Below are 12,496 nucleotides of genomic sequence, written 5' to 3'. Positions count from 1 at the left end.
ATTGTTTTTCCTTTAATAGAGCTTTAATCTGGTTAAGCGACATTGCATTTACCTCTTCTTGTGTTTGTAGTTCCATCTTCCTATTGGATGGGGCTTTAATCCAAATTGGCCCCCACGCTTCTCCGACATCTCCGCTTTTCCAGTGACAGATTTGCTTGCTTGTTCGACTGTGGAGAGAAAATGAAACATGGTGAATGGCCCCAGAGCAGCTTGTGAATTATTCATGGTCCCGCGCTTTTTCCCACTTGGCTTAATTACAGAGCTGATTAGTAAACCCCAAATTGCAGGACCAACCTGCAATAAACCCAATACCCGCTGACATAATAATAATAATAGCTCAAGTTTATATAGCTGCTTTTCTGAATACCCAGCGATTTACATAAGAACACTAGGAACAGACTTTATTAGGAAAAAAAACAAAGCAAAACATAGCAGAAACAACAACAGTACAAGGTTAAAAAGATAAACGAGGGAAGGGGGGGGGGGGGCAACATCCTAACCAGACCTCAGCTGGGGAAAGCTGACATGACTACAAATACATCAGCTTGTGACTGCAACTTGTTCCTGTTCGCAGATGACTCGGTAGAATCTGCACCTGGCTCGCTGATAACAAACTATCTTTACACCTGGGAAAAACAGAATCCATTCTTTTTGGATCAAATAGTAATCTCAGCAAGGCAGATGGCTTCTTGGTTAGAGTGGGTGACTATTATCACACGAAAAGATGAAATTACCTACCTAGTAGGTTCCATCCTGGAGGCAAGTCTTTCCGGTGATAAAATGGCCACCAACGTAATCAAAAAAGTGAACCAAAGAACAAGATTCCTATACAGGATCTCCTCACTGGTCAACAAAAACACCTTGAAGACCCTGTTACAGGAGCCCTTGTATAAGGTTTCTTCGCCCTTAAAATAAGGCTTCAGACTTCCCAAAACAAATTGGTCAGGCTACTACTGGGCCTCACCTCACCCCTGCCCACTTTGACAGGCTGGAATGGCTTAGGGTTGACGACACAGCATCTTGCAATGGGTCTGGTCCACAAGATTCGATACACCACCAAGATACCCATGTACCTGTCTAAATACTTCTTTAATATCAGCAAAGTCCACACCCACAACACCAGAGGGAGTTCAACAAACCATGTGCAACCCAGATTCGGCACAAACAAGGGACTAAATTAATTTCACTCCTATGCCGTCACGTGGTTACTTTGCGCCAAAAACCGTGCCAGCCAACCCGCCACTTGCGTATACAAAATATACAAATATAACAGCAGATTTGTGCCTGGTTTGCTGGGACCAGATTACATAAATGACCATATTTCTTACGTCATCATTGAGAGCTAGTCATACATATACACACCATGTACTCTGGTCCCAGCAAATCAGGCACAATTTGCTATTTTATTTTACTGATTATGTATATACTGTAGTATACGTATGACTAGCTCTAAATGATGACGTAAGACATATGGTCATTTATGTAATCTAGTCCCAGCAAACCAGGCACAAATTTGCTGTTTTATTTGCGTACGCATCAAGTGGCGGGTTGGCTGGCACGGTGCACACAGACCGGGCGAAATTATTACTTGCGCGCTCTGCTTGCGCAAGTAATAAGTCATCAAAGACCCATCTGCCCTGCTCCATCATTGTGGATATGGGAGTATTGGAATGCAAATCCCGAGTTGTCCGAGAGGAAGTTGCCTGAAGTGGTCCATGATAATGTGGAAAGTTGACATTCCAGTCTTTGCTCAGCTGTCGTCGGCTCAGACCCTCAGTCCCTGCGGGGCAGAAGAGTCACATTTGCGGCAGCTGTCATGGGTTTCCCAAATCCTGGGGTCAAAGGGCATGTCAACCTCCAGGGCTCAACTCCCGTTTTGGCCTGTCCTCGCATTAGATGATGCTGTGTTGTTGGCTTTAGAGAGAGAACTGAAGTGTGTAATGGGTTGTTTTAACAGGTTTTTCTTTCCTCCAACCTCTATAGCAGCTTAGTTGGCCGGTTTTATTGCTCTGCTTCGGAAAACCGAGCCCCCTGTGTCTCTGACCAGATAAAACCATGTATCCTTTTAGTTTCCCGCCTTCGGCGGTCCCTACAGACAATAAGCTTCCCCACTTGGCGGTTGTCCAGTCCACTCAACCGAACGGCGTTCCCAGAGGGTGAGAAGATGGGGTCAGGCTGAGTCCTCTGACTCCATCACCTCCTTGTTCACACAACCCCACTTCACACGCACCCTCTTCTTTGCTCCCTCGTTGTCCAAACAAGGGCATTCATGTGTCATTGCGCACGGCCACGGCAATGGCATTTCCTGTTATGTTCTCTGCGGACTCACCTTCCCATGCCTTGCAGGGTGTGCATGGTTTTAAGTCACAGCAAAACATAATAGCAAAAGTGCTGAGCCGTACATAAATCTTCTCAATGTTTGACTTGGGTCCTTTTGCTAATTATAAATGTAATTTATGTTTGTGAATATTAGAGTCCGGCCGATTTAGACATTATTTTACTGTTTTGACATCATTGGTATCGTCAGTTGTCCCGTATTTTAAAGACTTTCATCATTGGTGTCCGTAATTTTGTCATGTAATTTACAGCATATTATAGGCAACTTTTTTCAACTTTTCAAAGATCTGTGTACCGGTAAATGTTTTCCAAAGTTTAGTTGATTTTAATAGAAAATGGCATGTATATCAGTCACAGCATCAGTACTAATTGGTGGTCTCTAGGACTTTCCAAAATGAGGATCAGTATCGGACCAACAATCTTGCATCGGTGGGGCTTTAATGAATATGACTAATTGTATTCATCTGTCAGATGGTCAACGGGAGGCTGGGCTGAAAGCACTAGAGAGATACATTTACACATTGGTGGAGGTTTGGGCTAGTGTAGTTACGTTGCCATGATGTAAAGCCAAATATTTGTAATTTTGTAATAATTGTAGGGAAATTCTTTCTCTGTATTTGACCAATCCTTAGCTGGCTGTGGGCAGCCATGCACCTAGCAGTTAAGGGAGCTGTTAGGGCCCAGGGTTCAGTATCTTGCTCAAGAACACCTTGACATAAAGATATCTTCTGAGCCACTCTCTTCCTTTGTTTATACTTTAGTTGTGGCTGGAGTGGATTGTACCATTACAATATAGAATTCCAGTCACATTGGCAAACCTGACCACAACCAAATCCGCCTCTTAGCATTGGGAGGTCATGAATGCTGCATCAGATGATAACCAAAATGGTTGCAGGTCGTCAGGTTGTCAAACGCTTTACAGTAACTGATTTATTAATTAGCACTGTGTCATGGAGGAGGGGACTAATGAATTAAATAAGTTGAAAGTGTAAGTGTAACAGGATTCTGTAGCTACAGTAATCTGATGATACATGCTTGGCAAAGAAATCTGTTGTGTCATGCCAAAGTGGCTATTGATGTTTTCTTGTCAAGGGCAACCGTTAGCCTACTAACAGGATGTTGAAAAGGGTTGTTACATTCAGGATAGCTGTTATTAATTAAGTGTCTACTGTGTAATCTGTCTACACCTCTGCATCGCCCTGCGTCTGATGTCCTGTGTTTGGTATTGTTCTCAGGGCCAGCTATCCCAGGCTCTCACCGGACTGTCAGACAGAGCTAGCGAGGCCAAGGAGTTCCTGGTTCAGCTAAGGAACATGGTGCAGCACATCCAGGTACTGTAAAACGCATGCACGCACACACGCGCACACGCACACGCACGCACGCACACACACACACACACACACACACACACACACACACACACACACACACACACACACACACACACACACACACACACACACACACACACACACACGTCCAGCCTCGAACCTATACCTTGTCACTCCATTTTCCAAGCCCAGCCATGCCACTGCAAAGACAGATTGAGGCAAATAAACATATCACATCGTTGTCGTCGGGCAGAGAAACCTTTTATCTCCATACCGGTATTTCAGCTTTTTGTGTAAATTATGCCCTAGGTAGTAGGTACATCCTTGTATGACAGTGTCACACAAAAGTAGCAATCTACAAGCTCACAACACATTGCATCGTGACACCTGAGCCTGTGATTGCTATTTCATTCAAGTGAAAGTGTTTAGAGGAGTAGTTCACCCAAAACAAGTCTTATTTTCTATCAATTACACACCCCATGATGTTTTTGTTTTTTCCCCATTCCTAAACAAATAATTTGATGACCTGGAATCTCCGGTAGGAGACTCAATAGACTCTCCACTGAGTCTGCTTACAATAACTACATTGGTTCCATTGGAACACAAGTTCTTCTTTCCAATTCATACGGTTTTGGACATACACGGTTTCCACCCGACATTGACAGCATTCTCTTATGCGCCACGATGTCATCCTGTTGTTAATCCGTGGCTCAGGCTGGTATCAGTGAGTGTACACTCACACAGCACTGTACATGACAGGTGTAAATGTGGGCGCCTGTCGAACACTCACATTGGAAACTTTCCACAAGTAAATCTCACTGAGAGGGAAAAGAGTACAACTTTTGTTCTAGCTTCTGCATTTATTCAATGCTGACTTTAGTTGTTACTGTAGTGTAGACCTGGGAATAAAGCTTTACTTCAGCTGTGCTTACAGAACATTTGAATATCAAATGTTCTTGGATGAACTGTGAGCTTCTAATACACAGGTAAGTCAGGTTAAAACCGGTAAGAAGGGGGAGTTGATATAATATTTAGGTTCAACAATATGGCAGTGTAAACGCTAGTATATAAATATAATTCATTGCACCACTCACCAGAAAGAACAGTTTTTCTAGTTAAAAAAGTGATGCAGTGTGCCCCCTCACTAAATTACGCCTTTATTTTGACTGGAATGTCAGCCTCATACAGTATATATACTGTATTATACAGTATATCCTTATCCACCCATGTATTTTAAGTAGTTCTACTGTGATATATTGTGGAGATATTTCCCATTGGACTATCCTGTTGCAATTGTTGTAAAGCCTCGTATTTCTGGGCTTGTGTGACGCATGCCCACCACTCTGTAGAAAATAAGCCTAGTTTGCAGTTGGTGTGTAGAGTCTACTCTACACCAATGAAATAAAGTAGGCTATTACCTGTACTGTCTACACACTGTAGACAGTGCAGGTAATACTCTACTTTATTTCATGTTACAATATCAATAAAAATGTGATACACAGGGTTTGTTTTGTCAGCAAGCAGGAACTCACAGGCAGATAACCAACAGGGTTAAGAACGGTGGGCGGGACTGACTCTGAGATGTTTTTTGGTTGAGAGAAGCAGGAGATGGAAGGATGTGGTTGTAACTTGTGATTTAGGGGCTGGTTCAGGAGGAGGTGTAAGTTAAGGAGTGGATAAATAAGAACAAGCCATTGATATTTGATATTTTGCATTATCAACACAGGTGCTACAGTAATTGGATAACTGTATACGTGTGAGATATTCATCATGGGATATCCGATATTTATCTACCCAGGTGAACAGAATTCAAACAACATCAGCTGTGGACATTTTGCAGTCTCCTCTTTCCACTTGACGTTTTGATCCAAATGCTGCTACTGTCGCTCTCTCCCTCCCCCTTCCTTGTTTTAGCCAAATGTCTTCCTCGCTATGGCCTGGTGCATCTGGTCTTGTATGCCTGCAGATTGCCTCTGTGTGTGGTTCATTGCTTCTTAATACAAGCAGAACATGATGTGTCCTCCATACATTGTAGATCTCCCATTCTGTCTTGGTGTGATTCAGTGATTCAGCCCCAAAGAATGTTTTGCATTCTTTGTTGACTTGATTTATCCTGCATTTGTTTGATATTTATCTGTATATCCGTCCATCCGTCTGTCCGTCCATCCATTCATTCTTTGATAGATATAACTTCCTAACTGTTGACCTGTCTCTCTCTATCTCTCTCTCTATATATATTTTTGAGTGGTGCAGCCACTCCAATACAGCAATGTGTTTCCCTGGCTGGCTGGTTGGGTCTGTCTCTAGGTCTGTCTGACCACCAAGTGTCACTGTTGCGCAGCCTAACACACACACACACACACACGCACACGCACACGCACGCGCACGCGCACGCACACACACACACACACACACACACACACACGCACACGCACGCGCATGCACACACACACACACACACACACACACACACACACACACACACACACACACACAGTACAGTACAAGTCTGAGATCTACTATTTTCACTACTTCTTAACAGTTTTATACATTCATGGCATTTCTTATATTTTTGCAAAAAAACAAACAAACGGTTTTGGACATACAAGGTGTCCAAATGTGTCCCGATTTCCACAGTTTGTGAATTTTGTGAAAGACGTCTCCAGTACATTGCTATGTGTGTGTTCCAGGAGAATGGAGTGGAGTTTGAAGCTTGCCTGGTGGCACAGTGTGATGCTCTCATTGAAGCCCTTAACCGCCGTAAGGCCCAGCTGCTGTCCCGAGTAAACAAAGAGCATGAACACAAGCTGATGGTGAGTACGCATGACTTGACCCAGAGCAGAGTGCGTGCGTGCGTGCGTGCGTGCGTGCGTGCGTGCGTGCGTGCGTGCGTGCGTGCGTGCGTGTGTGCGTGCGTGCACACATTTGCACACAGATATAAACACACACACACACGCACACGCACACGCACACGCACACGCACACACACGTAAGTGAGTGACCATAACCTGGCATATATCAAACACAGCCTTGGGCCTAGTCTTTTATTCTGGACATTTATTGAAATAAGAGAACACTTACAGTAAAGTTATGTCACCCATTTGGCAGATGAGACTTTGATGAAGATTTAAAAGGACTCAAAATTTATTAAATTACTTGTTAAGAAGGTCCATCCATACAATCTAGGAGGGCCAGCTCAAACAATTGTAATCTACTGTAGTATAAGACACTGTAGCTATTGTAGTGCATGTTGAAATAACAGAGCTAAGCGCTCAGCACGAGAAGGGCGGCACACCGTCGTTTACCTCAAGCTGTTTGTGGCCGACCAAACAAGCACAATCGTCGACGGTAGAAGAGCAAGACGGAAGGAGGGAGGGGCAGGGGGAGGGGGAGATACACACTTGTGCTGAAAAGCATCCAATTTCATGCCTGGTTGGTCTGTAGAATTAAGTTTCCACCTGCAGAGGTGGTTTGAGAAGGATGGGTACATGTGGACCCACTCATAGACATACTCATACACAGACATGACTGCACATGTTCTCTCTCATGCACATTTGAATAAATATATGGTTTTACGTAACCTAATGTGTCTGTGTATACTGTATGTACAGTATGTAATGTAACTGTATGTTAGCTGTGAGCTAGCTAAATTAAGGGTGTTTTCTGTTAAAGATGACAGGCTTCTCAGTGAGGCGGGGGAACGGATATTCACACTTCTGTGACATAGGAATTTTTAAGTGGACCAGTGCATCTGGTCTTGCATGGCAGCCAGCAGAATGGTGGCTCCATGTGCGGCACTCACTGATTCTGACATGTCACTCACTGATGCATGACATGTCTTCCAGTGATAGATCACAGTCACAGTCTTTATTCAGTCAGGGATTATTGCTCCATTCGCAGCAATCTCCAACGGTGTTAACGATGCCGAACAGATAATGGACAATTCTAAAAACACATAAGGGACCCCTTATGTGAGACTGAGAGAGAGATGAAGCAGGGACCCCCACTACATATTGTATAAAATTGTGTTGCAGAACTTTTACATACAGTACTGTAGGTGTCATAGATAGCTTCATAGGCTCGTTTGACAGCACTGTCATCAGTAGTGTAAATTAACGGTGCTATTTGTTTACAATCTTTTCTATATATATATATATTAATTTGTTTCTCCTATCAATTACACACCCCATGAAGCCTCGAATTCATGGAGATATTTTAGTTTTTGTTGCATTCCTAAGCCAATAATCTGATGCCCAGCGGAGACTCAATGAGCCTTGCAGTGCGAGGCGTTGTGAGCTTGTAGATCTGCTATTTTTGGCTAATATTCCCTTCAGAATTGGGATGCTATGGTTCAAGGGGTTAATGTAAAAAAATAAACATTCCTATCACACAGAGATTTGTCTTTCCCCTGTAGTAACTTTGAGAAGCCCCTAGGGGTCCTGGACCCCCTGTTGAAGACCCCTGATACAGTGACATACAGCACATTAAAACTAAACTACAAAGCATAAAGGCATAAAATACTGTAGAATAATAGCACTTATCACCGTAGATTGACCTAGCATCTAGACATCTACTTAAACTGTCGTCAGTACTCCAGCGCTAATGATCCATACTGAAAATGAATTAAGTTGGCCAGCTAGCTCTACCAGATAAAATGAAACGATAGGTGTCAATCCACTGCTGACTCATTAACATTTCAGAAATGCCAGCCAGTCTTCACACTCGATTGGACACAGAGCACCACATGTATCTATCTATCACATTGTGTCAGGTATAGGATACCTACTGGTTGACAAGTACCACTGTCTGTAGCTCATAAGCGAGATGTCTGTCCCGGACAAGTGGGGATTCCCTCTTGAACGAGTAGTACAACTTTTGTCTGCCATGCGAGAGACAGGTTTGAATGTTAACTAGTAGGACACACATAAAACGTATGGATTGCAGCTTTATTTTAAGTACATTCACATAATATAATAATAGAATGCACAATATGCTTTGTTTTGCAGGACTTCCCTTCATAGTGTACTGCAAGATTCCCAGAGGAAAGGATTAAGTGGCCCTTACATGACATGTTCATATTCAAGCAAAAAATCCTCAAGTCTGTTTTTGTTCTCACAGGCTTGTTTCCCCTGACTTAAAGTCATTTTACAAACGTGGCCCCCTTTCCTAATCTAATTGAATACCCCTGAGTAGGATGTGGAGATGGTGCTCAGCATTTTCTCTGAGGTCTGCACGATCAGTGTCTGTACCGGCCCACTCCACTGGCATTAAAGGCTTTGGGCATACTGTTGAAGTGGAACCCATCCCCTGATTCACAGACGCGTCCCACTCCCAGCTAAATTAAACACTCTGGCCTTTATTGTGTATGACTTTATTGTAGGATGTAGGACTGTCTCTGTATCGTATACCAACGGACCAAGGAGAAGGCCTGTTACCTGTGTCTAAGCCATATCTCCCATTGAGGATGTAGGACTGTCTCTGTATCGTACCAACGGAGCAAGGAGAAGGCCTGTTACCTGTGACTAAGCCATATCTCCCATTGAGCCCCTCAAAGCCCCGCTGCTGTCCCCCTGCCTCTCCCTTCCTGCTCCATGGGACAAACCCACACTGACGCCAAAGCCCTCTTGTCATGGTGACAAACATGGTGACACATGGGCTTCTGTTTTGATGCTGTGTGGAGGCGAGAAGTACCTCAATACTTATGAGTCAGGTCCATTTTGACACATCATCAGGAAGCCTGGAGTTGTTATAGTCGCCCCTAAGAGGCGTCTAAAGCGGACGCTCTACAATTCTTTCTCACTTCCTCAATAAAACACAACGGAAACCATTATTATCTCCTCATTTCAACTTTGTATGTTTTCCGCAAATTATTGCCTTATACCCAGGGGGCAACCCCCCTCTTTTTTAGATTGCTGCATTTGCCCTGCCATAAAAGGTTGGCCACCAGAAATAATATCTATGACCCAGTAGGAAGTAGGAACACAACCTATATGGACAACCCGGTCAACTTGCTGCTGGGCAAAATGAGCTAGAAATTCAAACTTAGTGTCTGGACCCCTAATTTGCATATTTCCAAGATGGACGCCACCCGCAAATGAGTTCTACAATGACCTTTACGGTGACAGCTGACTATTAAAGGTCCAGACACACCCAATCATAAAGATACGTTTTCTATTGAGTTTCCCAGGCCCATGAAATAGACACCAAGTTTGCATTTCTAGCCCATCTGGTTCAAAAGTTATCGCCAAAGCTATTTTCTCATAGGGGCCAATATTGAGGTGGCCATATTGGATTTCCAGCAAGTTGACCAGGTTGTCCATATAGGTTGTGTTCCTACTGGCCTGGGTCATAGATATTATTTCTAGTGGCCAACCTTTTATGGCAGGGCAAATGCAGCACACCCCCCTTTGCCCCCTGGGTAGTACTTCATCCTGCAAGAGTGTCAGGTGAAAGTAGCTAAATATCAGATCTACAAGGATGCAATGAGCCATGATGTGACACATTGTGATCTTGTAGATCTGCTCTTTGAAAATATTATGGAAAATATGGAATTAAAGTTCTATGTTCTCATGTTCTTTGTAAGGGGCACTAGTAGCCCCTTCTATGCCCCTCCTATTGTCATATTTTGACAGCAGGAATTGCCTGTCATAATTTGACCCCCCAGTATCAGGATGTATTAGGATGTTGATATTCATTCATCAGCCAACACTCCCCGCTCACAGGTAGCCCCCCCCCCCCCCCCCCCCAGAGAGGACGTATAGGGGCTTAGTCCTACTCCTCCTCCCACCCCAAATCACACCTAGTAAACAAAGTGTTTTTTTGACTGGTGTGTGTGTGTGTGTGTGTGTGTGTGTGTGTGTGTGTGTGTGTGTGTGTGTGTGCGCGTGTGTGCGTGTGTGCGTGTGTGCGTGCGTGCGTGCGCGCGCGCGCGCACGTGCATGCGTGCGTCCTTACAATCTGGGATTGTGAAAATTGTGTGCAAAGCGTAGTTTCAGTGCAGAGAACCCACCACAGACGAGGGGCCCTGCTGAGAGCTGAAGAGTGATACAAAGTGATTCGTAAGGCTCACTGTGTCTCCCTCCCTCTGTCTTCTCAGGGATGCTTTAAGATCAGGACTTTGAATGAGTACAGCTGCACCTCAGTCTATTTGTATTTTATCCCGTAATGATCCTAGTGTCTTCGTGGCCAACCTTCCTGTGGCTCACTCATCTGTGTGAGACACTCTCCCCCTGTCTGTCTGTGACTCTTGCTCAGTCTCTTTTGCCTAATTTAAACTTTGTGGCATGATGGTGTCGCTCGACAAACATAACCGATTTCTGAATTCCCTATACTCTCTCTCTCTCTCTCTCTCTCTCTCTCTCTCTCTCTCTTTCTGCTGGGGTTCCCCCTTGTCGCCATGGGCTGTCAATGTGAGACTTTCTCCAGTCCTGCTCATTAAAACACAAGGAAACTTCTGCAGTGTATGATGGATGAAGATGGCCCCAACTGTGTGGGAAATAAATAATAATGTAATGGGGAAATAAAGTGCTGGAAGCAAATCTCAAATGAATAATTATCTCACTATATAACTGGAGTGCTTTCATCACATCAATTCAACCTCCAGCAAAAACTGTTTATCTGTACATTGAAGTGAGAGAAACAGTGAAATGCCAATGGTATCTTTCACACTCATTCCCCCTGTCTACATAAAATGCTGTGCAAATAGTAGAAGAGCCTCTTCTTAAGGATTTGTTACAGAATAATGTTTTGGTTTATTGTGATATTGGATGTCTAGTTTAGGTGAGACAACTCATTACCTGGCTACAGTATATTAATCATAGTGTCCCCCTTTTAAAACTGTCACTGTCAGTAACAACTGTAATATGACATAGGCCTACAATGTGCCATTAGGCTTACTGAATAAACCGGCATTTGTACCTCATAACAGCTTGTCTAAAAATACCACAATCTTGGTGTTGTTACATAGAGATTTCATTCACTCTTAGGCCTACTACTACTTTCTTTAACTTAGAGGCCAATTATTTCTACCCCATTTTTATAACTGAATATTCTCAGTTTATTTGCCAATCAACCCTGTATGACCATTACTTACCTGTAATTGATCATTTCAGGTACTGTACATGCAGGTGGTGGAAAAAGTGGAAAAAGTGTTCAAATTGTTTACTTAAGTAAAAGTATCAATACTGCTATGTAGAAATACTATAAAAGTCTGGAATTCAAGTGCAAAAGTATTGGTATCAAAATGTACTTAAAGTACCAAAAGTAGCACGTACTCATACTGTATACAGAATGTCCCTACATGCTCTGTAGATCTGATATTTTCAAATGGACGAAATGTATATAGCCATGGTTGAAGTGGTTAATGTAAGTTTTATATAAATAATAGAAAGTAACTAGCAACTAAAGTTTTCAAATATTTGCCTCTTGAGATGTCGGCCTAATGGAGAAGTGAAAGTACTGAAAAGTGGAAATAAAGTAAAACATAAATGTAGTTGGTTACTTTACACCCCTGCAGGTGGTGTCTGTTTTACTGTATACTTTTTAAACTAATAGTAATAATATGCACAGAGGTCTACTGTTCCCCAAGCCAAGGACCTTGCAAAGTAAAGTGTTAGTAGATGTTTGGAGTATATCTATTATGGATATAAGCCTGTACTGCTAAGAAGAAGAGGCAGGTTAGGAGACTGCAGCCCACTGTGGTGTCTGAGTACCGCAGTGACCTAATAATCACAGCAGGCAGTCACAGCACTGAAGCAATTACACTAAAGAAAGGCGCATAGTCCATCATCTCCTTCTAAAATGTTTTATGTTCATATGCCTGGAGTCTG

The 12,496-nt window shown here is 43.2% G+C and overlaps 1 protein-coding gene across 1 annotated transcript in view; it reads left to right on the top strand.

The window, feature by feature from the left end:
- trim9 (tripartite motif containing 9) overlaps positions 1–12,496 on the top strand; it is a 52,435-nt gene that overhangs the window by 17,707 nt on the left and 22,232 nt on the right. The window contains exons 2-3 of the mRNA XM_080783739.1: positions 3,573–3,668; positions 6,359–6,481. Of these exons, the coding sequence (XP_080639865.1) occupies positions 3,573–3,668; positions 6,359–6,481 (219 nt within the window). The remainder of the gene's footprint in view (positions 1–3,572; positions 3,669–6,358; positions 6,482–12,496) is intronic.

This window comes from Protomyctophum bolini (assembly GCF_963924005.1).
Source record: "Protomyctophum bolini genome assembly, chromosome: 15".
Classification (NCBI taxonomy): Eukaryota; Metazoa; Chordata; class Actinopteri; order Myctophiformes; family Myctophidae; genus Protomyctophum; species Protomyctophum bolini.
This window is presented reverse-complemented; position numbering and strand designations above follow the sequence as displayed.